We start from the raw sequence: 25,892 nt of genomic DNA on the forward strand, positions 1-25,892 counted from the left end.
TGATTTAAGATATAAGTTGACAGACTCTTCCCCGGAAATGTAAGGAAATCTACAATCAATTTTTAAAGATGCAAGACAAATTCAATATCCTATAAAAAACAATGTAGATATAAAAATGAGTTTAATCTACTTAAAACTCCGAAGAGTCTGAACCAGACATGGGTTAACGCCATATCGCAACTACCATAATCGCTGAACCGTGTTACTACACGGTAAAAACAAATATTTTGAGAGAATACAAAAAATACAACAGAATATTATTTGAAAACATCTTTATTATATTTTCCTCAAAAAGTAAAATTTAAAATAAAATATTTAAACATAGGTTTACATGCAATATTGCGTACGATAACACAGCAATACAGTCTGGGTCTAATTGATCAGCCAGCACTGCCCGGTTACAACACGCCATGTATAGGTACATAATTATATCATAAGATGTAAACAGAACTAAAAATGTGTGATCGTAATATTTAAAAGTGAGTTTTAGACAAATCGCTTATACAAATAAACAGTTTGTGAAAACGTTGGCAGTTAAAGTAATCACTAAAATTATAATTTTAAAAGACACATTACTTTAGAAGCACTTATGAGGCGATCAAGCATACTTACAAGTATATAACACTTCGACTTTGCTGCCCGCGCTCTACGCTACCACTACGTCTTATAATTACGTCTAAGAAGGAATTCTGAATTGAATACGTTAAATGCGGTCGTAGCAAACAGCAACGCCGAAGTGTCGGATAGAAGACACTTTATTTAAAGGAAATTAAACCTAGTACGTTTAGCTTACGTTATAATATTGTATTCTGATCGAGTCCGGCGTCCGATAGTAAAACCTCAATCACTGGGTTGCTCTATTGAAGTAAATGCGGTTACAATCCATCCACCTAGCTAACTTTAGATATCAAATGCGATAAATTCCGTTGATTGGTATATGTTTGGTCAATATAATTTATCTAGAATTTTTTTGAATTATTTAATCGAACGACATACATTTCTAGTTCAACTGAATGTACATTACACTATCTCCATTTTATATATATATATAAATAATTAAAATATATATATATATTCTCAATCTGAATTTAAACACTAAAACCATCTATTCATAAATAGCGTCGCATTTATGTAATTTAATAATATGTATTTCATCATTTATAATAATAATATTAATCGTTTCAACAATACACATTCGGGGGGTGGGATCATGCATACTCGAATCACGTCGGTACGAGCACCGAGCTATAAATACGAAGGCGAATCAAACACTCAATTACAGTCTTAAATAACGTATTTGTACGCAACAAAATAATAATAACATTTATTTGACAGTCGTAGTGGCGCGATCGACACAATTTCTTCATTGGCAAAGCTTACTGAAGCAAGCATCGTGAGAAATATGCGGCGTCCGGCGGGACGCGCGACCTAATGAGGAATCATGACGGCGACCACGCTGGGTGTTGTTTAGCTGCAAATTGAAAAAATATGTTATAGATATGTTTATAATCGTGTTGAGCAATTTTAGTGACAACAAAACAGGGTTAGTAATTTTTACATAATGGTTTACTAATTTATTTCAAACTACAAACAAATTATAACGCAAAGTTAAGTTTTAAAATTTAGTTGGTTGATATGCATTTTCAAGACATGCAAATTAATAAGTAGTTAGTGGCATAACTATTGATATTTTATTTACTACATATAGTTAGTAATGAAATAATTGCATAGCACGAAATATGTTATGTATGAAATGGAGGATTTTTAAATTGTTTGTCGATCAAACATTAACATCATTCATGAATTTAATCAATGGCATAATGTAGATGTTTTCATGAAGAACAAACATATATTACATACACACACACACACACATACGAGACGGAGGAAGATTAGCTTATTCTTGACAATTATATGACATGGATATTACATATTTGTAATGTTGATATAATCTTGATATAGAGGTATAAACATTTTACTCAATTTAACCAAATAGTCTTAGGTTTTTGCATGACCAATTCAATGTTTTCCCCGCTTCGCGAGAACCTTACGTCTAAACATTGATATATCATAATAGTACGCATTGTGTACCCTATTGTATGCGAATAAAGAATTGACTGGAAGTAATATTCGTCCGCCTCAAAACCCGGGACAGGTGGTATACACACGTGGCATGCGTCACTTGTCATGCAGCAATCTACGGTGCGAATAGGAAGGTAAATGGCGAGACTGACTTCTTCTTGAGCGTGAAGAAGGAGCGTCGCTTGGGCTCGGTCTGCGCGGGCGCAGGCGCGGGCAGCGTGTGCGAGCGCGGCGCAGGCGCGGCCGCGCGCGCGCGCAGTGCGTCCAGCCACCACGACATCTCCGTCTCGTCGTGCGCCTGCAGCAGCCACTCCGCGCCGCTGCCCAGTCTACAAATATGCGTTTTGTAGTTATGCAGTTTCAATACAGAAGGTCAGGCGCAAACTACATAAAATCGAAATATATAAAATAGTTTTATCTTATAAACTAACGTATTACAAAAATCTACTTTAGGTATGTAACAAATTAGATTGTATAGTTGTTTGTAAAATATTTATTGTACAAAATATATATATATACACAAAAGCATTAGTTTTTCACTTCTTTGTCTAACTAGATAACGAAACACGAGATTGGCTTATTCACTTTAACGTTAACGATTATTATTATACTCATGGCCTTAATCGATGTATTTTTAATAAGGATTAATTAATTATTTAAAATTTTAAAACAAATTTTTGTAAAATACAAAAGGCGAACTATACGCCAACTATAACGCCAAAAGCATTATGTAATAGTAACATAATACTTATAATCACAATCTTAGATTGATCTCGTATCTCTAATCATCACCATAATCTATATAATACCTAAGCACTCATAGTCTGTGGAAAAAAATAAAGAATTTCTATGTTTTGAATGATACCTGAGTCTGAAGACATGCTTCTTCTTAGTGTAGTTGGCGGCGACCTCGACGACGGCGCCGTTGAGGTCCAGCGGCGGCTCCCCGCGCCAGGGCTGCTCCGGCGCCGCTTTGTACGCCTTCTGGTCCTTGTAGAACGACATGCGCCCGTCCTTAGCCACCACGTAAACTTTGTCCCAGGATCTGAAGTGGATTTTATACAAACTATGCTTATAGAGTCTTTTAATCATCGACTACAGGAGGGGAATTATAAGTTTAACGTGTCTGTGTATCTGTATGTCAGTCCGTTGCCACGGACAGCAGCAGCCAAACGGCTGTAAACGGATTGTAATGTAAAAGGTTTTTTTTTTATTTAGAAGATAATTTAATGGAGTGTTCTTAGCTATATTTGCAAAAGAAAATAATTACATACCTTTTGTTAGAGAAATGGCGTCGTAATACAATACATACCTGTTGGAAGCGCGCTTGGCGGCAGACTCCCACTCGTGTTTGCGCACCAGCGTGCCCTCCACGCCTTCGTCTTCGCTGGCCGGGCTAGCGCCCTCTGTCGGGACAATCACTATTATTACACAAAGCCCATTATAAACACGTACGATATACCACGGTTCTCAAACAATGGCAAAAAGAAATCACATTCAGATTGTGAATTAAAAAATATACAATAACAGCACTTAAATCTATTTTACGACAAAAAAGGCATTACATTTCTCTATTTATAATTCGAATTTAGAGCTAAAAAACAAATTTAAAGGCTGGAATAATATAAATCTGTATTATCAAGAATTTCTAAAGGCTATAAAAAATCAATTCAAGTCGTGCTCGCTCATCACACACTAGAAGTAAAATTTAAAATTATAATAAACTTGAAGCCATACAAGTTTGTAACGTAACACGAAAATGGAAAAACTTGAAAAACCTATAAAATTAAAACCTATAACATCTAATACATAATAATCACAAATGATTGGTTTGATACGTGTTGCGGCCATGTCCGAATGCAAACGTAATAAAAGCCACGCTAATCTTCACAATTTATTGCAGAAACACACGCATAAATAAAATGTAACATGCGCGAACAATATATGCACACTAAAAGCTTAGCTGGTAGTAGACAACTCGGGCGATAGGTACAAAAAATATTCATAAGTACGTGATTTCGTACGTAATGCTAAATAAGATATCAAAATCTAGTCAATAACACATATATAAATAGTAGCATCTATTCATCAATCAATCAATTCAGCATCAATCAATTACCATACGATTTTGGATAACATAGGCCAAGAGGAATCGTTATTATTTTAAATTTGAAAATCTCGAATACCAATTTATATGGTCACACAGAGCAGTATCATAACTTTTCCCACGGGGTAGATAAAATCAACGCCTATTTATTCCACGAGTAAAAATTACGCCCTTTGCCTACTACCATTGTTACCTTCATCGTCGCTGTGATGCGAGCCAGCGAGTAGTTTCTTCGCCGTTTTCCAACGGAAGCTTCGGAATGGCGACTTGCTTCGCGACCGCGACTTCACCTTACCGGAACTCGACGGCGTTGCAGGCGTTGAGCTCGACCCAGGTGCTGTTGCGTGAGAAAGGATCGTGGTAGGGGGCAAGGAGGGACAGGATCGTGCGTTAAGGTATAATAAAAAAAATATATTCGAAAGAGGAGAATGAATTTCGTAAAATGAATGTAGAAGAAATATATGAAGAGTTATGTTTAATACAAAAGTGTGCGAGAGGGATCGGATGATGATGGTGGGAGAGGGAGAAACAAAAAACAAAATAATCAAAGCAACATAAAAAAACAAAAATTGCATCGCAGCAAAACAGAAGCGTCATGCTCAATTTGAATACTCTTTCGACACTGAACGTAAAACAAAAACACAGATGTTAATAAAGGGTACCATGCACCGTAACTTACATACACACACATCTACTAGACACATTCCATTCCATACATAAAAAGTTATATACTGGGATGCGGTGATCCAAATTACCCATAATTTACAAACATATATATGCCTTTCTCATATTAGTTGTACTTTTGACATATGAACCACTAATAGCCCATATTCAGTACTCTTATTCAAATATGAACCATTACCATTATGTACCTTATTGAACAACACTTAAAGTTCATATTACTTACACCACTCGGTAATATTTTTCCACTTTTCATCTCTATTTAGTATCCTCCACCTATTTAGGCTAAGTAATTGGAATCACATTGTATACAAACCGTTAGTAGTGTGCTATACTCACTGGAGAGCCGGGCGGGTTTGACCGGCGTCTGTTTCGAGGTGGAGGGTAATTGCGGGGTGTGGGCGGGGGGTGCGGGGGATGGCAGCGCCGGCGCGGGCGCGAGGGGCGCCGAAGCTGGGCCCGCGCTCTCAGCGGGTCTACTGCTTTCTGCATGCGTACATCTACGTGCTAGTTACGTCTAAACTACTTCATGCTTACTTAGTACATGCTATGGGACCGTCTATGCGTATTTTTTACTTCTTATGTTTGATAAATTTTATAGCAGAATACGCATAGATGATCATCAAATTATTTCACTACAAATACATGCTATTTGCGCATTCCAAACGTTTAGGGACTATGGACTACATGTAACCGCATTCCGAAGATTTGGAGATAACAATGAGTAACGAAATTAATTCCTGTCTCAAGAGTTCATTACATTCGATGTTATATTTTGTTGTATGTTGCTTGTTACCTACCTGCATGATGTGTCAAATTATTGGATTGATTAGGCTACTACAGGTATATGTTAAACACCATCGCCCTTTAATAAAGATTCATGAAATGAACTGATTTTTTTCCACATTCTACATTAATAAACCCAAAACCAATAAAAAGTTTGAAATTTTAATTCAGTGTCAAATCGATAGAAATAATAAATAATGAACTATCTATCACACACTTGGCACAAAGAACAATAATATAAAAGCTATAAAACAAAGCAGAGAGCATCATATAATATAAAACATAGCAAAAGTTAAAAGATGCTAAAACAGGGACCTACCTTCCTCGGAGACAGCTTGAAAAGAAAGCACGACACAATGACATATATGTATATAGTTAAATATAACGTCTTACAGAAAGAGACAGATATATGATAGCAGACAGACATGAAGAAGACAGAGTATCAAACCATCACCGTGATTATAGACGTAGCTAATACGACACATGTATATTGTATGTATATAACAAATATAGAAATGTCTAAAATCTAAAAGAAATGTATTATATATATTTAATAAAAATCTAATCTAATGAAATAAAGTTTGAAATCGTGATTTCTAAATATGACAGTTTATGAATTGAAGTATTCCATGTACATGGATGATATGACATAGACCATAACCTATGTGAATTGTGTAACTACGAGTGTAACGTGTGAAACATGAAATCGTGCAACAAAGATAGTGCTATAGTCCCATCTAATAAGACAGAGATAGATATAGCCTACGAATAGAATTTTATACGAGACTAGCCCGTGTTTACAAAAATAAGGCTCAAGCTATACAAATTAATCACAGGGTCTACCCCTCGAACGTGGCTACTCTATCGAGCGCAGTGTTACCCGTCAAAATTACGAAGACACCCATTATTACAACTACCGTATAAGCTCATGCTAATAGCCGGGTATCTTTTTACAATGTTTCGTCTATAATAAGCGCTCTGTTTACCTGGCTGGGAATGCGGTCGCTCTTGGGCCTTCTCAGCCGCTTTAGTGGATGTTCTCCTTACGACTACGCGTGTGCATGTGTGGACAACACATCGGTAAGTAACGGAAATTTTGTCTCACACGCAAAACTCGATCGGCGAATGAAACGAAAGGACATCGGCATTTTGGTACTATTATATGTCTAATTTAGAACTCTCTGATTCGTTGGCCGATGGAGTAAGCGATAAAAAATATGGGTTTAATTACATTTAAAGCGGCAAAGCAATGCCGTAAGCCTTTTGGCCATCGCAGTGCGAAATGTGCCTTATCGCTTTGTAACAATGTCGAAATTCCGTCGAAACCCTACTTTCAAGAACTTAAAATTTAGTGTTATTGCGTTCTGCAAGCAACATTCACCAGTTAAACGGTGAAAGTTAGTGGAAATATCTGTAGTCGCGTATTAGAGTATCGTTGTTCGGTAGTGCTAGAGACATTACACATGCGTGCTTTTGCAGTCCGTGGTTTCCAAGTGTTGTTAATTTTGAAAAAATACTCTGTGTTTTTGACTGTACTTTGAATACAAGGATTTTTTACTCGTGAATGTTGATATTTTGAAATATTTTAATGAACAAATAATATCGTGTTCAAAATTATGTCTAACGGAATTAAATGTGTGTGTGTGGCAGGATTAGCTACTGACAAGGTTTCGATATATAAAAATCCCTTTGAGATATCTGAATATGTAAACAACAAAATGTTTCATAAACACTAATTACAAACCAAGTCATAAACTTAGCAAACACTCCCACCTAAATCTGATTCAAGAAGTAACTACGATTCCTAAAAGTCCATTTGTACCAACGTCTCCGAATTTGCAAACAATCATGCAATATCTAAGTTTGCCTTTTTTGTACTACATCGGCCAATGTACCTACAGTCCTATCCCATTTCAGGGTTGGCACCTCTCAGTCGACAAAAAAATTAAATAGGCCAGAAAAAAAATCGGCCAGCGTTTAGATATCGCAACAATAATATCGTTTAGACAGTCGGAGTGGTGCAAAATGGACTTTAGCACCATGAAGATAAGAGTGTTCGAGTGTGGCCTCACCCTGCGGCTGCTCCTGCTCGGCGCGGTCGACCTGGTCCCGCGCAGCGGCTGCAGCGGCCGCCGCCTCCGCTTCCAGCCGCTCGCGCTCTTCGCGTTCAGCCGCTTCAGCTGCTTCTTGGCGACGCTTCATTTCTTTCACTTCGAACTGTCAATAGAATCAATGTTATTAGTATATTATTTATGTTTTGTTTTTACTGTTGAAAGGACGGATAAGCTTTGGTATTGTTTTATGGCATGCATAAAAAACACTACTAGAAAATGTGAAATGTCAAGTATTTTGGAAAAACTACAAGAAAATATAGTTTTCAAATGTATACTAAACCTACAAAGTGGATTTAAACGGCATAATATGGTCATTGATATGACTCACTCTTGGTATAATCTCATGCAGTAACAAGCATTGTGTGAAAGCAAGCGCAAACCAAACACCACACTTACACCATCCAAGTAGTTAAAGTACCATGCACTCTCGGGACCCAACAGACTACGGGTTTGGGACAGCAGGAGTATGGACGACGCTAAAGGAATATTCTTCACATCTTTCCCCAAATCATTTATCGTATCACTACTACCAGTCAACGCAGGCATTGACAACACGGCAACTTCGCTCGTATTGTCTGACTCGGGAGGTTTCTTTTTAAACGATAGCTTTTGTTTTAATCGCACGAAACTTCCGGATCTCGAAGATGATGTGCTCTTTGATTTGATAAGATGAACATTTGGATATACATTCTGGTAGGATAACCTTTCCCAAAGTATTAAGTCAATACATGACAAAAATATATTTCTCCCGTTCGTTGTTTCGGGATATTCAAAGAAAACTGGAGAATATATAGCTGGCGATAAAGGCGAATTTGGCGGAGACATTATGACACTGTTGCCGCTTTCTGATATAGTTGACAAGCTTCTTGGAACTGAGTGTAGAAAGGAATTGTTTCGTTTTGGAGTATAATTAATATCAAGAGTCCTGCATTTGAATTTTTCTGGCATATTTTTATACTGTTCACTGTCAGTTATGATTTCTCTTACAACTTTACTGACTGAGTCGTGGGAGGTATGTGAGATTGTGAATGACTTGGTTTTAACTTCGGATTTGGACAATGAAGGGGGTTGAAAAACAAAGGATGATTCGTCAATATTTTCCCATGGTAGTGCATTAAGCCATAGTGTCGTTTCACGAAGTTCAAGCTAGTGATGGAGAAAGAAAATAGATGAGAAAAAACAAGCAAATAATAATAAGTGATTTTAACATACATTGTAAAATAAAAGAAAATTAGATGAAAATTAGCAATAAACTTGAACATTTACTACCACCACAAAAGCATCAATTTATAACAAAACAACGTACACTGCAAATACATCTACCATACTAGTTTACATCATTTTAAACACAGAAAATGTTATGCTACTGTCCACTAAAAGCAATAACTGCGAAACGAACACGAAATATCCAATAAAATATTCAAATCTACAAACTACTAGCTTTAACAACGGCCACTACTACTAACCGTGGTGAGTCTCTGCAGAGCACTGAAGCGGTCCTCTTGCGCAGCGGCGGACTTCTCGAAAGCCTCGTGTTTCTTGATGAGGGACTCCACCTCGTCTATAGTGTGTCCCAGTTCTTGCGACATCAGATATGGCTCCTGTGCGATCAGCCACGCCTCGGCGACGGCCGCGTCGCGGGCGAATTGGTACACCTCCAAAACTGGAAAATATGGGTGAATACGTGTTTTTATTCAATCGGGCAGACAAACTCCAAGACTGTTGCTATCATTGTACGGCTACGTTTTGCGTAAATCATTACATGATTATGTATGGAACAAATGTCTGTCTGGCTATACCGTTCCCACCTGGCCCTGTTAGAAGAGGGTTACGATCTAAACCATATCTGTACTCTTCACTCAAAATACCATTATTCTATACTCTTCGCTCAAATAGGTTACATCATATAATAATATTTGATTATATAGTCCTTGGTTGACTGGAAGAAATGATTTCTGGAAAATAACCGTACACGTCTCGTTTATTTATTGTTTTCAATCATGTGTTTTGTTTCTGTAACAAAGAGTTTAAAACAATAAATACTCACTGAGCTGCAAGTTCTCCCAGCGTTCTTCCCAGCGTCTCAGCAAGGCGTTGCGCTGGTTGGTAAGCTGCACCAGCTTATCCTTGATATCGGACGTAGCATAATGTTGACGTGCTAACAGCTCCTTCCCTAATGAGATACAAGCTGTGAAGGTGTCTTCGCGAGTGTCGATCTCGGCTTTGAGGGATTGGTGGTTGTTCATTAGCAGTTCTACGCCGCTCACATCTCTGTAATATTGAGAATTGTTTTATTAAACTGATAAGTTGATTTTCACCGACAATTTAGAATGAATAAATGAAATAGCCAATTTGCAATAGCTCGCGAGGTTGCCCATACTCTTTATTCATTCATTACAAAGACCCGTGTCCGGGGAGTGGAGACAGGAAACGGCTGGTGATGATGATGATGAGACAAAAAAATAAACTACATGTACTGAAATATTAGTTCAATACATACTGAACTATTTTTAATATTACATCATTGATAGAATAAAAAGGTATTTATTTATAACCATTTACAACCATACTTTCCTTCAACGAAATCTTCTAAGAAGAGAAAATAAAGCTTCACTAAGTTCCACCTTGCCTCAACATTTATCATAAATAAATGACAACGCACCTCGGTTTCTCCCCAGTGTTCATCTGCCTCACAACGTCGTCCATCCATAGCGTGAGATTCCTGACTTGCATCAAGAACCTGTAGAGGTCGTCGGCGTCCAGCAGCTTGTCCTTCCTGGCTGCGCAGGCGGCGGTGAGCGCCCGCCACGCTTCGCGTAGTTCCGCCTCTCTTCGGGAGATCTCGGCCGCACGCTCGCCCGCGTACATAGCCCCCAGGCGGGCGCATTCTGCGCTTACGGCCTCCACTTGTTGTTGGAGAGTGCTCAAATCCTGAAATATATCTCGTTGTCACTAACATATAAGTACCATTTTTCGACATAGACTTTTGTAACAACCTTAAACAAAACGTGGCTGTTCACTAAAGTTTTGTAAATTCGAACAGTATCTTGGACATGTTGCGTTTCTCTGAACTATTGGTGTGAAAGTCTACACAGCATGCCTTATCGTATCGATTATCGTATCGTATATTACGTAGGCGTGGGACTGAAAACGTTGGCGTCTTCTTGTGTTGGAGGGTAAGAATCATTTTTATTACCGAACTTGAATAGTGAGTATTTTTTTGTTTGGACATTTATTGTACATAAGGGAAAGGTTATTTTTATGATATTATTTTAGTTACCTGCATGAATGTGTGGTGTTTCCGCTGCAGTGCGCCGACGCTGACGGCGTCGCGTCCGAGTTCGTCGCTGACGCCTCTCGCCTTCTCGTTCACACGCTGCAGGGTGTCCTTGCAGTCGTGGAAGTACTTGTGGAGCTCGCGGGAAGCGGCCAACATCTGAAAAAAAAAAAAATTAAATTCGAAAAACGATCATTTTAAAAATTGTCTTGTTTTATTCGCACATTATGAAATTTGTCCGGGCTGTATTCTGTAATCCGCTTTGGACCTGGTGGTGCATTATATTTATCCATTCATAAACTCAACAACAGTGGTTAAAAACATTCTGACGATGAAGATTAATTTAAATTCTTATTCCAAAAATAAGTTTTTACGCCAAAGCAGTATTGCGATTTCGCCTAATATTTATACCTGAGTCCTGGTCTCGATGAGCTCCAGCAGGTCCTGCCAGGTCTCCTTGAGCCCCTCCTTCCACTGCGCGATGGTTGCGTTGTCCGAGTGGCCCATAGCGATCATCTGGTCCGCGATCCGCTCTGCTGTGGCAACACGTTCGGACCCCACAGTTTGAGTTTCTCGAGCAAACTCCTTGAACCTTTCCCATAGCAGCTGTTGAGTTACAAAATAATACATTAGTTAGATAAAGCTTGATTCGTTAACACTTTCGCGGACACATACTGTTACAGCAGTTACAATTGTACTTTATAATATAACTATTATCTCTCGTCGACCGTCCGCGAAAGTGTTAATGTAACATGTTTACTACTGAAAACTAACAACGATTTGTTTCGTGCCTATTTTTTGTATACCAGTACGAACCAAACCGAGAGTCTCGTCGATTGCATATCTGGTGAAAGGAAACGAACGGTACAAATGTCAATAGCATTCTCTACCAGTGCAGCGAACCATTGGTACAAAGCATCGCAACTCACAGTGACGTGGTCATAATCCTGGCCCAACTCCTGAGAGCCGGCGACGAGTTCCCGCTCAGTGATCCACTGCTCGAGGTCGTCGACCTCGCGCGACAGCTGGAACAGCCGCAGGGCCTCGTCCAGCTTCGCGCGCCGCTCGCCGGCCAGGTCCTTGAGGCCGGCGTACAGTTTGTCCACTTGGGATTGCTTCACGGAGATTTGTTCGCTGCAATGCATTTATTATTTAGCGGAAATGCAATCGATATTTTTTTTTTTGTGAAATACAGGAAGATGACTTAGAATTATAAGCTCTATGTTACCTGCGGTACTAAATTTAGTCGATCATATAAATTAAATTTAATAATTGCGTAATACTTATATAAAAAAAGATTTAGCTATTTTCCGATAAGTCATACCAATTACGGAAAATTGGTCGCAGTTTATTTATTTAAAATGAACTACTAGATATACTGCAGACCATTCATTATAATATGTAAAACTATATCAATATTTCCTACAATTTTAGGAGTCATGAAATGGTACGTAATTGATGGCCTTTCGTTATGTACACAAAAAAATACCTCAAAGGATGTTCTTCTGCAGTCAACTGCCTGACGGTTTCTCCTAACTGGCGGATAGTCTGGGCATAGTCGTCGACAGCCTGCTCCAGAATCTCGTGCTTCTTCATCAAGTTCTGTGCAGAAATCTCGTCCTTGCCTCTGTCTTCCACCATCATGTATAGTTCTTGTTCGCTCATCCAGGCTTCCGCTTCGTTCGCGTCGAACAGGTATTGTTGAGCCTTCTCCCATTGGGCCAAGTTGTTCTTGCGTTGTTCGATGGCATCTATAGTACATGTATACTTATTAGTAAAAGTCTTTAGTTAAATTTCAAATGTAACATGCTAATAATTAAGATTTAACACGTTTTAAGCAAACGGCTATATGTTCTGATGCATGCAGTTCAGTGTAATTAATTCTTGAAGGATCGACATATATTATCTTAATGGAATACCATCATTCATAAGAGTACCAATATGGTGACATACATGATTGCAATAAAGTAAACATATTGAGGTGAAAAATAAAATTACCATTAAGTTCTCGCCACCTCGCGGTAAGTTCTTCAATAAGCCTTTGGAACTCGGGCGAATCCTCATGTCCCTCGTCAATCAGCTTCTGGCCATTGGAGATGACGGTCAGAATCCTCGGCTCGTGGTTGTCAGTCTCCGTCTTCAACGACTGGTTCTTCTTCTGCAACATCTGCACATTGAATAGAGAGTTGCCGTAGTCAGTGCTGTTAGCTAAAGGCATCTTCTCGTGGACCCACAGTTTCTCGTCCTCGACATCACGGCGGAACTGGAAGGCTTCCTTCTTCTTAGCCAGATGGCGCTGGCGTTCCAACAAAGGCGCTTTGAGCTGCTCGAATCTCTGCTCCACACCCTTCTTCTTCTCCTTTATCTCGTCCATCTTGTCGGGCACCGTCTTCTGCAAATACTCCGCTTGGGTTTCAAGTTCGGTCACTTGCCTGGCTTTGACGGCCATCTGAGTCTCAATCATCTGTTGCTTCTGCATAAGAATGTTTACAGATGCTAGATCAGTGCCAGTGTCTGTGTTCTCGATCTGCTTCTCGAGCTCATTCATCCATGAATCGATATCGTCGCAAGTCTGGTGTAAAAGCACCTCGCGATTAGCATCGAATAATCTCTCGCCTTTGTCCTTTGTGGTAGTCTGCAGGTTCTCGAATTGGTCTTGTAATTCGTGCATTTTGGGGGAAATAACTTCAACGAATTCCGGTTTTTGCTTCATCAATTCTTCAGCGGCGTTCTGTACAGCGAATAGGCGTTCCTTATTCGCCGCAATTTCTGCTTCGAATGCCTGATGGCGGGTCCATTTTGAATGAACCGTCTTCGCCGAGCGGTAGGTGTCGTCTTGGGCAGTGGCGTTCTTTTCTTGAACCCACTCTGCGAGCTCATCACAGTCTTGCAAGAACTGATGAAGCTGCAACTGGTCTTGGAGCTTCTCCATCTGTTGTAGAGCCTTTTCGCGGTTAGCGTTGCGTCTGGCCTCGATATTTTCAGCCTTACGTTGGATCTTATCGGCATCGAAGTGGCGTTCCTCGACCAAACGGTTGGCGAATTGGACGACTGAGTTGATCTTGTCGTCGTTGGCTTCCATTGTCGTGAGGAAGGCTTCATGTTCTTTGATGAGGTTCTCAGCCTGCTCCAAGTTTTGTGGTGGCTCGGTCTTTGCCAGTCTGTGAAAGAATGATAAAGAAAAAATAGATACAATTATTAAGAAACGACACACACAATTTATTTATTTATTAATTTTAAATTGTGATCGAGATCATGTGTCACAAATATGCAATAACTCAGTGCGGTTTTACCCACGCAAAACATTGGTTTTTAATTACCACCTCTTGGAGGGGAACACGGTAGTTTATTGTATGTACAAATGCGTTCCCCTCGATAGACGGCGATAGACCGTTTTGTACACGTGTGCAAGAAGGTCAGAAGGTTTTATTGGTTACTACTTGAGGCTATGATAGAAAAATGTCTATGGTAGGCATTTGAAGGTGGCAAATCGACTGACTTGAGCTCCTGGTGCGCCAGCAGCACCTCGGCCTGGCGAGCGTCGCGCTGCAGCAGCTGCAGCTCCAAGCTCTGCGCCAGCAGCTGCTGCCGGTTCTCCCACATCTGCTGCAGCTCGGCCCAGCCTTCGCGTAGGGCCTTCAGCCGCTCGCGCAGGAACATGTACTGTGAGTCGTCTTGCGTCGACGGCTCCTATATCGACATATTTGATCTTAGCATTATTTTTTCTGCAACACGGACTTTATATCTGATAACAGTGAGTCTAAAGTTTGACTACTCTCTGGAGTAAGATTGTGATTTGTGCTGTCAAATAAGCTTGTACGAGTGACCGACTCGCGGTACTTTTATTATAAAATAAATATATTGTAAATTTTGTAAAGAGATTATTCCCTGAAATATATGCTTTACAGGACGTGTATTACAGGTTAGTAGGCCTCTCCCATATAATACTTGTAACAACCTCCGTGATATAAGTGTATGTTTTTTTGGATATTCACAATAAATAAGGGATATATGATTAAACATACCGCAGTGATCTTCTCTCCATACTCCATCATCTTGGCGTACTCGTCCTTGTAGTTGTCGATCTCCTCCTTGATGGTCTGGTGCTGCGACAGGAGTTTCTCCGCTTCGGCCAGGCTTGACGGCGTGTCTATTAAATTTACCATGTTATTGTAAATTGAAACGTGTATATCGAAATTTACACCCCAAATAAAAAATATGGATTTTCTTGTTAATGATAGAGTTAGAATTTGATCATTTTGTTTGTCTATTTATGCATACATAAAATAATGTGCAACAAAGAATTTTGTACTCTATTGTATATAAGAAATTACAAAACTATATTCTAATAATAACATATGTATATACAAAAATATATTACAAATTTATTCAACGCCTTCACCGGACCAGATGAAATTATTTCTCTGTTTATAACAAATTCAACACAGAAAATGAACAGCAATTTACCTTCTGAAGCCACGTCGGTTTGTGTCTTAGTGAGCCAAGCCTGGAAGTGGTCGACGGAGCGCAGGAAGCGATGCAAATCCCCTGCTTCTTCCAGTTTCGCGTCGCGTTCTTTGAGCTGTGTACATACGAAATTGTATACTTTGTATTACATTGAGCGACTGAACAATTAAACGCGTTTTATGTCTCATTTATTTTAAAGTCTTCAAGGTAGGTAGTTCGTAGGATTGTTAAACAAGAGACAAACTTGGTAAATCTGTTTTTCATAAACCAGACCAGTTGCTTTAAATAGAAATAATCCAGCAAAGGAACTTCTTGTAGTAATTAATAGTTAAGAACTACATCTTGGAAAAACTCGAAGTAATCTTTCAGCACATTTCTGAAGGATTTATAGAAACGACCTCGGGCACTATTCTGCCCCTTATTAGCAATTTGTTCGGACTATGTAGACACACAGTGTAATCTCACTAACCATCTGAGTGAGCTGGTCCCAGTTGTCGGTGATGAGGTCGATGCGGTCGCGGATGAGCTGCGCTTCCTCCGGGTGCGTGTGTTCGATGGCACTCGCCTCGCTCTCCAGAGACGAGATACGAGCTTGGATGGCCGCTAGGTCGCGCTCCATGCCCGATAGGCGGCGCTGGAGTGTCATAACACCTGCAGAATGAATTATGTTATATTGACCGTATTTTCCAAATGTGGGTTTGGGTGAAATTTCAGCAAAAAAGTAAGAGTAAGAGTAAAGAGAAGAATTTAAATAGAGTATACAGTTCCGTATATGTTCTCAAACAATCTCACTTAGATTCACCTGTGGAACTCGACTAAGTGATGGGCGCGATAGCAAAAGGTAAAAAATAAAGTTGAAAGATATCTTATTTCAGTCTACAGCGGTAGACAATTGTTAATAATTGTTAATAGTTTTGTGTACAATGTGATTGTATTACGAGTCAAATAAACTAAAATGTTAGTTTTATTAAGTATAATTACCGTTGAGGTCCATCTCCAAGTCGCCAGTTTGTTGCAGGATGCGCTTCTTGTCCTCGATCCAGGAGACAGTCTCGCGGCACTCGATGTGGAACGTCTGCACGCCCTGGGCTGCCTTCAGCTCGTCCTTCTTTTGTTCCGCCTGTTTACATCACATTTTTGTATTACAAAATTTTGGGTTTAGACAATGTTCCAACGACAAATACGTGGGTAATAAATGGAAATGTTTTATTCGCGGCTATTACGTCATTACGGGATTCACTAAAAAAAAAATGCCTTAAAATGTTGAAGATCCGGCTGACCATTTGCCTGCCTCATGTCGACCAAATCAAATTAAAATCAAATCATTTATTGCTTCCTTAATGTCATACAGGTCTTTGTTTACAGTATAAATATATAAATAGTAACATCGACCCCCCATGGGAATGGCATTATTGCCTATCAGCTACAAGACTACATGTCGCATAGTCGTTTTGGACGACGGGAGGATATGAAGTGATTCTAGGGCGGAAGTACACGTCATTCGCAAATAATAATAATGAGTACATAGAAGGAAGTTCATTTTAGCTTTACTTTATACCCTCACTGTATCAAACCAGGGGGTGATCTATTTTTCAGGTTCTTTGACAGACATCAGATGTCCAAATAAAATCACTTCCACCATGGTACCTATTAAAATAAATATATCCTTCCTATCGTTCTAAGACTATAAATAAAGATATGGCGATAAATAAACATGATTTTGATCTGATATAGCTTGAACATGTATGATTACCTTGTCCCTGAGTGTGGTCCAGGCCTGGTTGAGCCTGTTCTGTCGCTCCTGTATGGCGGGCGCCTGCGGGTGCTCCACGTGGATCAGCTGCCGGGCCAGCTGGTTAACGACGGCCACTCGTGATGCGTTCGCGTTCATCTCCTTATCGAATCCGTCGTATCTGTCCGAATTTCATTTTATTTGTTACTGCTCATATACATATTGCAGGAATATGTATGTAATAATAATGGGCAGAAGGATGTTACTTAATTCAGAATAAATATCTTTCAGTAGTACTGTTAGAGAACAGGTGTTATGTTAGTTAGGAATTTATCCAATAAATGCGGCAAGAAGCTTGTTTTATTATACTGCGATGTAGGACCATATTTATACAGTAATACACACAATTTTACAGTAATTATTTTGCACCGTCTAGTTACTAATCTTATATTGAATCAGTTGTATTTTAAATTTCTTTTTTATATATGTATGTGCTAAATATACATGTTTTTTCGGTGATTCATTGGTCGCCCGCATCTCGAGGTATAGCTACAAAAGACATACCTGTGCTTCATGATTTCGACGTCATCGATATCCTTAGGCGGCAGCATGGTGTCCAGCATTCGGTCTTTCTCGGCGATCCATTGGTCGGCCGCATCGGCCTCGGCCAACAGTTTGAACAGCGACAGAGCGTCCAGCAGCCGCTGCTTGCGGAGCCTGGCCAACTCGGCCAGCTCTCCGTGGCGCGCGTCCATGGCGGCCAAGCGGTCGCGGACTTCTGCGCTTGACGCATCTTCTGGACTTAACTCGCTGGCCTATACAACCGAAAAAAGTATGCAATGTAAGCAGGATTTAATCATGAACGAACACTTCACACGAGTGGTAAGGTAGGGAAAAAATCCCAACCATCAATTGCTAGGGGACATTTTTTGAAATTGTTTCTTTAGAAAACTGTAGCCTGGTTGAAATTTAAATCTTTCAATCAAAATCAATTTTTATACATCAAATATTAACGTCAGATTTTTACTTAAAACCAAGTTAACATTAAATTTATATATCAACTATTTACATCACACTGAACAATGATGACAACATTTTTATATAATATAAAAGAAAATGACCTGTTGTTTGAGTTGTTGGATGATGTTGGCGTAGTTCTTGAGTTCGTCGGTCACATCCTTGTGTTTCTTCAGCAGGCTCTGAACTTGGGCTTCGTCCACGCCTGTGTCTTCTGAGGACACTAGTCTATAAAAATATATATTGATTAAAAATTCCAGTAATTTTCATTTTACTAAGTATACTGTCTTCCTGTGGACTCACTTCTTTTGAAGTTCGTTTTTCATACAAATAATATTTAACCTCTTATTCATACAGAAGATGAAGCATACTATAAGGTAAAATATGTTTTGTCTCCTTCTATCAATGCCAAATTTTGTAAAGTGCAATAGTGCCAAACATCTTATATGAAATTATTAGTTTAACTGACGTTGATATCAACACTATAGTCAAACTAGGTGGTTTTTACGAGTGTTCTTCTAAAAAATGCCCACTGCTGGGCAAAGGCCTCCCCTCTACTTTGCCTTCTATCCCTGTCTGTTACGTAGCTCCTCCATATCCGTCGCATCTAAATCGTCCGTCCATCTTGTTTTCTTTACATGCTTAAATTATATATTGTGAAATAAAAAAATCTATATACAATCATATAGATCATATAAATGTAAACTCATGTTTTTGCAAATAAATAATCTTTGCCTTTGTCTTTACATTTCCTCCAAATAAATGTAGTAGTTACCTGAGCGTGTCCAGCATCCAGTTGTCGATGTCGTCGGCGTCCGCGAACAGCTGGTGGTAGCGCACGGCCGCGTCCAGGCGGTTCTTGCGCAGCGACACCAGGTCCAGCAGGTGGTTCCATTGCGACAGGATGTCGCGGAGACGCTCCTGATTATTATCACCATTAGTATTAATAGTTTATAGAAAAATGCCGTCAAGGAAGATATGCCAATCGTCTGGCAACTAGGGATGCTGACGACCGAGCGAAGTGAGGACGAAAAAGTAGTATTGCTGATACTGGGCTCCGACGGTCTGGGGCTGGAGGTAGAACCGGGAAAGTCTGTCCCCTTATAAATCTATATAATAATTTAATACAAGAATATAATTTGTACCGTGTCATCGTGCGCCCGGATTTATAATGCTTGCCGCTTTGTATGAGATGAGTGGGAAAGTTGTATGGAAATCTAATTACGCTAGCCCAAAATCTGACACCAGTGTTGTTCAATTTGTCACGGGAATATCACATAAACTGGATTATTAATAATAGAATACTTATATCCTCTCTCTCTCTCATCTAAACATTTTACCTGTTCCTTCCTCGGCCATTGAGCGTCAGAGCTCAATGTCCTTTTTAGTCTCTCCGAGTAAGTACCTGTATCCTATCAGCTCCGAAGTGCCCCTGCGAGATGAGCTCGTCGCCCACCGCGGCCACGCTCATCAGCTGCGGCTCGTGCGCCGCCACGTCCGCTTCCAGCGCCTTGTGCTTCGAGATTAGCAAGTACACTGCACAAACAATCATAATGATGTATGTTTATTTACTATATGTATTTTTTTTAATTCACAGAAACAGACACTCATACAGATAATATTATTTGCAATACATAGACGAAAATATTGTCAGTAGTACTGTTACTTTAACAGTATTTGATTAATAAACATCAGCAATATACTATAATAGATAAATTATTTTTATTTAGATAATTTATGTAGATGATTTCTTTAGTTTTCATTTCTAAATGAAAGAAATTGGTGGCGCATGTGTGCGGGTTCGCGCCCTGTTTATCAGACTAAAGAAGGCCCAAATACAACGAAAATATGAAAAAAAAAACAATAAACAATTGCAATACTGACCAGTAGTAAGATCATGCCCGATGTCGTCCACGGAGACGATCTGCTCCTTCTCCTTGATCCAGTTCTCCTCGTCCGCCATGTCCCAGTAGAACTGCCACAACTTGCGGCTGTCTTCCAGCCGCTTCCTGTAAAAGATTAATTTTAGTAAAATTAGTCTTTTACAGGAATTCATCAAATTCAAATTCTTAGATACAAAGAAAAAAATCACACTCATTTTTACAAAACGAAAGAACTGGCCAAAATGTCAAGTACTTATTAAAAAGTAAAAAAAAGTTTCAACATCGTTGCGAAAGCCTCAATTTAAAAAAGTGGAAAGATTCCAAATTTTAATACTATATCTTGAGTTTGTGTCTGCTTCGATTCAATTTTAGATTCCAAGACAACCAATTCAAGCATAAAAAAACAAACTTTATTGTAACAGCAGTAAGGTATAATTTGTGACCTGCGTTCGACGGCGAGATGGACCAGTTCGGCGTACGCGTTCTCCAGCTGTTGGATGCGCTCCACAGTGATGGCGGGGTCGCAAGGTCGATAGCCGCCCTCTTCTTGTTCCAGGAAGCGCTGTGATTGGCCAACAACCACCTGGAAACATAATTCATGAGTAAATAAATAACATCAAACAAAATGTTCAGAGAGCAGTAAACATAGTTTTAAGTTTTGGACAGAGTTTTAGTTAGTAGTTTGCAGTTTTTAAAAGTATTTGTAACTTGACCTAAAAATACGACTAGGATGTGATATTCCACATAAATAATAACCCTGCAATTATGAACATTGCCAAAAATCTCCAAAAAAATGTAAATTATTTTTTGTTATATCTTTGTGAGTTGCATCAAAGTGGTCAAAATCAATTCTAATTGTCTATTTAATATTTTTTGTATGATTTACCTTGACCCTCTCTCCGAGCACATTGATGTCAGCCTCGACAAGCGCGTGTTTCTGCAGCAGATCCTCGACGCCCATCAGATGCTTGCCGTAGTCGTCTGTCAGTAGACGCATCTTGATCTCCTCCATCGAGTCCAGGATGTATAGCATTTCCTGACATAAAATGCATGGGTTACAAAAGTCGACTAAAAATAGTATTAGCAGTCTAACATTATTTACAATTAATATGATTTTTTTGACCTTTTCATTGAAGGAAAACGTTGTAAAGCTTGATTTTTATAAAAAATCTTTGAATGTTTTTGGGCCTTGCTAAAGGCGAAAAAGCCGCCAGTGTTAACAATGCTGGCGGTTTTTTCGGCTGTGCTACGAGGCCAGCCGCCGCGCTACCTGGAAGTTCTGCTGCAGCTGCAGCGACAGCTCGAGGCGGGCGCGGCGCGCGCGCAGCAGCTCCAGCAGATAGGCCCACAGCCGCAGCACGTTGTCGCGCCGGGCGCACACGCGCTCCATGTCGTGATACCTGGAATTCATTATAATTATATCAAACTTTCTGGCGGATTTCAGCTTCAGAAGGCCATTGCGTCCCACAGCCAGTCACCTCATACTTTCATACTAATCCATACTTAAAAGTGTATTATCGCTCTGAATTATACCATATTCCATTTGAACGAAAGTCTGTCGCTTTCTGAACGAAAAAACGCTTCCGTGAAATAGATAAATTAGCTCCTCTCAATATCAATTCAATGAAAAATAAACGAAAATTAAGTTATTCACCTTCAGCATAAATAAGAAATTAATTGAATCTAGAATGCCTTTACAAAATTCCAAATTAAAATTCCGTTTCCAGCCAGTCAACCAGTAGAATCAATTTGAGAACACACACCTCTCAGCTTGCAGCTCTGAGCAGACGCCCACAACGGCTTGCACGCGCTCCTCGTAGGCAAAGATGTCGGTCTCGATGGCCTCGTGTTTCTTGGCGGCCGCCTCCACCGCGGCGAGGTCGAAGCCGAAGTTGTCCTGGCTGACCAGCCGCTGGTTCTCTGAGAGCCAGGTCTCGCGCATCTGGGCTTTGCGGTTGAATCTGTAATAAAATACACAAATAAAGATACAATATAAAATAAACATACACGATAAAGAAAAACAGATCCCGTCATCTTCAGTTAAAGAAAGAGCTAATAAATTATGTCCCACATTGTGTGCTGGTTTTTAAACTAATTTGAAGGTTGCCTGACGTCAAACTTAGAAATTCTATGTCGCCTATCATTACTAGCTCCCAAGTCTATGTAACCCTTAATCGCCTCTATTCTAGGGCGGAAGCGCACGCCACTTATCTGAGAAGTCCTTTCTCTGCAATCCCCAACATTACCTGGCAGCCAGCTGGTCCAGCTTCTCCTGCCGGATGAGCTCCTCTCGCAGCGCCAGCTCCCGCTCGTGCTCCGCCTTCTCCAGACGCTCCCAAGCGCGGTTGATGTCGTGGATCATGCGGCCTTCTTTCGGGGTGTAGGGCTTCTGGTTGGCGGCGCGCATGCGCGACTGCAGCGTGAAGAGGAGCACTTCCAAGTTGCCTTTCTCCACGAACCTAGAGAAAATTTAGAATTATGATAAATAACACTAGTGGGTTACAATAAGCTTTTCTTCTTAGAGATTCGACCTAGTGTTCGAATGTGAGGACTGATACCTCACCGCTGCCAAAGCATTGTATATACAGGTCACAAGCACATACAGTAGAGTAGTTGCCATCAAATCGAATAGTATACTTTTTCTAAATTTTAAAAACAAAAATTATATCGGGGATGTGTGACACTGAAAATGAATGACGTCAAATTTCTTGGAATAAAAAAACGATACCAATATAGATTATTATGACATTAGATTACAGTGTTTTATTATGTGAGTGCATTTATACATTTATATTTTATTTTTTACTTTGCAATAACCCTAAAATTAATAAAGTGATTGGCTATGACATACGCTCTGGATGATACTGGTACCAGGTTCAAAGAATGTACAATGTACAATGCAATACAGAGAAGAAATTGAAGCCATTGTGATAGAACCTTTGAAATACTAGCCAGGGCGGTATTTTGGATGAAATTGCAATTATTATTTTAAAGAACACATTGTCTGAAATACATATAATCATCAGTAATTTAAATCAACTTACTTGGGCGGCTTCTCGACAGTACGGTAGTTGGCGAACTGTATAAGCTGCTGCCTGACACCTTCCAATGAGTTAGCGAAGGTCCTGTCTCCGAGAGCCTCGATCGTATGCTCAATCCATTGCAGCAGGTCGCTGGAAGCAAAAATAACCATTAGGAAAAGTGTACAGAGCATGTATTAAGAGAGTGATGAGTATAGAGAAGCGATTGAGATTTGTCAGGATCATGGCAAGTAGAAATTCCTAGTATCTACCCACATGGCAAACATGCGTGACAATATATGTACAATTATTTTTGACGAGATCGCTGGAAGTGTTCGCTTTAGCGCTTATTCCATCTTTGTGCATTCAATGAATAGTTTTTTTTGTATATTTTTCAATAACAGCATTTTTTTACAGAAGACAGAGACAAGTAGAAAAAGTTATGGAAGGCGTTTACCGTGGGACACAAAAATCTATTATATTTTCGTGCTTTTAATTGTTGGTGGCATAAAGAGTATTGTATCGTAGGAAGTATTGTTACCTACCTGGTCAACGACTCGTACTCATGCATCATCTTGTCGTTCTCCATGGCGATGCCGACCACCTTGCCGATCCTCTTACCCTGGACAGTCTCCTGCTTCAGCTTGCTGAAGTAGTGGTAGTACGTCACCACGTATGTAATGATCGACTTTTCGTCCGGATGGTCCACTGCGATGTCTGAAATCCGAATAGATTTGTGAAAAATACTGTAATTATAACATCAGTAGAACGGCTAGTAAGATACTTACAGGTAAATAGTACTAAAGTATATTATTTGTCTCGAGTTTGTAATAATTTTATAGAACGAAAAATAAAAACAAAAATTAAAATTAATACTAATAAGATACCTGTACAACAGGAGTTTTACATTTTTGATCAGCCAAAGTCCATTCGCATTTGTTAACATTTTTAGGACTAATGTATATGCAGGCCATATAAAATTCATTCAATTTTTGATTTATTATACTATTTTTGGATGAAAATTTAAATATTAAAATGCTTAATCTGAAGTATAGTGAGCAAAAAAATAAATAAATTATATGATAAGTTAAAAGATATATACAGAATCATTTAACTATCCAGATTTATGCGCTTAAACTATCTTACCTTCAGCATCCAAAAGCTTGGTGAGCCCAAGTTTGTCTTCAGCCACATTGAATGCATTATTTAGATTATGTATAGGATTGCTTCTGTGTAGTTTCTCGAACTGGATCAAGTCAGGTCTGTGCTTGTGTATGATGGCGTTGAATGCCAACCCGTCGCGCCAAGAAGTCGTGAAGTTGCGCACGTTCACGTTGTTGTAACCTGCCGTCTTCATTTGACACCATAACAGCAGGGCGTCTTTGGCGGACTTCGTCTCTTTGTTGTCTGTCTCCTCGATCGTGATGTCTTGAATCTGTTGTCGATTATTTTTTAATTTTCGATGTTATAAATAGTAATCAATAAAAACTAGCAAGCAGTAGAAGATTTTGAGAACTCTTTATTTTTGTAGCTGATGACGAAATGGATATAAAAGCTGGTGTGGAAAATACGTTTGTGCTATGTAACAGCAAATTGCGTTATTTCAACTCGATTTCAGCTCGTTTCCAGGCAAAATTTTGAATACTTTATAGGTAAAGATTTTTTTCTAAAATCTTAGTCTTCATTTAATTACAAAACGAATCCGGGTTTTCCGCCTATAATTGAAACAAATGGTACCATTACGCACCTGGAACCTGAGGATGATGGTCCAGATGAGGCCGAGGTTGAGCCTAGGGTTGCCGTCCACTATATCGTGGGAGCCCATGTTCTCAAGGTGCACGCGCTGTTCCCGCAGGAACTGCAGTGCTTTGTCTACATTCTCCAGGCAGTGGATACGCATCTTGCCTTTCGTCGGCCGGGGCTGGAAATTTAATAATTTTTGTTAAACAAAAAAAACTTCAATTCAGTGTAATTAGAATTTGTAGTAATATACACAGGTTGTAAGTCAATAAAGTTATTATTGTACCATATAGAATTTAACAGGTAGCTAGTATTGCCTATTGTATATTATTTTCCGGATAAGACGATTATTTAAGTGTATAAACTTCAAAATGTATTTGCCTAAAACAAGTTTTCAACTGCATATAATAATCAATATGAAATGAATACTCTCACATGCTCAATGATTCACATTGTATATGAATATGTTAATCCACGAGAATCACGAGAATAGCATCATATTCAGACATTGCTTGTTATTATTACTTAGGCATACATAAACCCAGCATTACTCATGATCTTGCACAAGTCAATCTAATATCAGAGGAAAATACTAAACATTTGCGTTTCACGGTTCAATTTCTAGACGCAGCCAATTATAACGCGGCTGTAGAGTATTAACGCAGAAATCCCAGTTCAATGTGAAACGAAACTCGAGTTACAGAACAAAACAAATATGCATTGCTAATTTTACATACTGCACCACCAAAGACTTTGGCTCCAGCTATTGAAAAATACTGTAGTGGATCTGTGGATGTTCATAATATTACGTTTGTAAATCTATTCATTTCTAAATTTTTACATCCTTATAAAAACGATAGGAGGAAATAGGAGGTAAGATAATATATAGGAGAAAAGTCACATAAGATTTAAAAGACATTCAATATAATACACACAACAAGACTTATTAGTAAGTAGTTTTACTCTTTCCTAAATATGGTGCCCCA

General features: G+C 39.3%; 1 protein-coding gene across 15 annotated transcripts in view; it reads right to left on the reverse strand.

Moving 5' to 3' along the window:
* Positions 1-255: 255 nt before the first annotated feature.
* The window catches only part of beta-Spec (beta Spectrin), a 44,857-nt gene continuing 19,220 nt past the window's right edge, over positions 256-25,892 (reverse strand). For 5 of the 15 annotated variants that reach the window (XM_053752413.2, XM_053752416.2, XM_053752414.2 and 2 more), the window contains 36 exons: positions 24,914-25,087; positions 24,313-24,601; positions 23,712-23,883; positions 23,191-23,319; positions 22,393-22,605; positions 21,910-22,107; positions 21,417-21,546; positions 21,033-21,182; positions 20,590-20,729; positions 20,148-20,272; positions 19,669-19,799; positions 19,039-19,184; positions 18,368-18,491; positions 17,811-18,061; positions 17,268-17,427; positions 16,496-16,634; positions 15,984-16,165; positions 15,515-15,629; positions 15,073-15,197; positions 14,547-14,737; positions 13,046-14,208; positions 12,537-12,798; positions 11,977-12,181; positions 11,459-11,653; positions 11,051-11,206; positions 10,433-10,701; positions 9,818-10,041; positions 9,237-9,433; positions 7,729-7,873; positions 6,643-6,705; positions 5,210-5,356; positions 4,383-4,526; positions 3,395-3,488; positions 2,948-3,127; positions 2,169-2,411; positions 256-1,471 (listed from right to left, as the gene is read on the reverse strand). In XM_053752413.2, coding sequence (XP_053608388.1) covers positions 2,198-2,411; positions 2,948-3,127; positions 3,395-3,488; positions 4,383-4,526; positions 5,210-5,356; positions 6,643-6,705; positions 7,729-7,873; positions 9,237-9,433; positions 9,818-10,041; positions 10,433-10,701; positions 11,051-11,206; positions 11,459-11,653; positions 11,977-12,181; positions 12,537-12,798; positions 13,046-14,208; positions 14,547-14,737; positions 15,073-15,197; positions 15,515-15,629; positions 15,984-16,165; positions 16,496-16,634; positions 17,268-17,427; positions 17,811-18,061; positions 18,368-18,491; positions 19,039-19,184; positions 19,669-19,799; positions 20,148-20,272; positions 20,590-20,729; positions 21,033-21,182; positions 21,417-21,546; positions 21,910-22,107; positions 22,393-22,605; positions 23,191-23,319; positions 23,712-23,883; positions 24,313-24,601; positions 24,914-25,087 — 6,942 coding nt within the window. In that variant the 3' untranslated portion in view covers positions 256-1,471; positions 2,169-2,197. Of the gene's footprint in view, positions 1,472-2,168; positions 2,412-2,947; positions 3,128-3,394; positions 3,489-4,382; positions 4,527-5,209; positions 5,357-5,975; positions 5,991-6,642; positions 6,706-7,728; positions 7,874-8,079; positions 8,917-9,236; positions 9,434-9,817; positions 10,042-10,432; positions 10,702-11,050; positions 11,207-11,458; positions 11,654-11,976; positions 12,182-12,536; positions 12,799-13,045; positions 14,209-14,546; positions 14,738-15,072; positions 15,198-15,514; positions 15,630-15,983; positions 16,166-16,495; positions 16,635-17,267; positions 17,428-17,810; positions 18,062-18,367; positions 18,492-19,038; positions 19,185-19,668; positions 19,800-20,147; positions 20,273-20,589; positions 20,730-21,032; positions 21,183-21,416; positions 21,547-21,909; positions 22,108-22,392; positions 22,606-23,190; positions 23,320-23,711; positions 23,884-24,312; positions 24,602-24,913; positions 25,088-25,892 lie in introns of those variants that run through there. The other 10 variants (XM_053752417.2, XM_053752419.2, XM_064436269.1 and 7 more) reach the window with 10 other exon arrangements.

The sequence above is a fragment of the Plodia interpunctella genome, chromosome 12 (genome assembly GCF_027563975.2).
Source record: "Plodia interpunctella isolate USDA-ARS_2022_Savannah chromosome 12, ilPloInte3.2, whole genome shotgun sequence".
Taxonomy (NCBI): Eukaryota; Metazoa; Arthropoda; class Insecta; order Lepidoptera; family Pyralidae; genus Plodia; species Plodia interpunctella.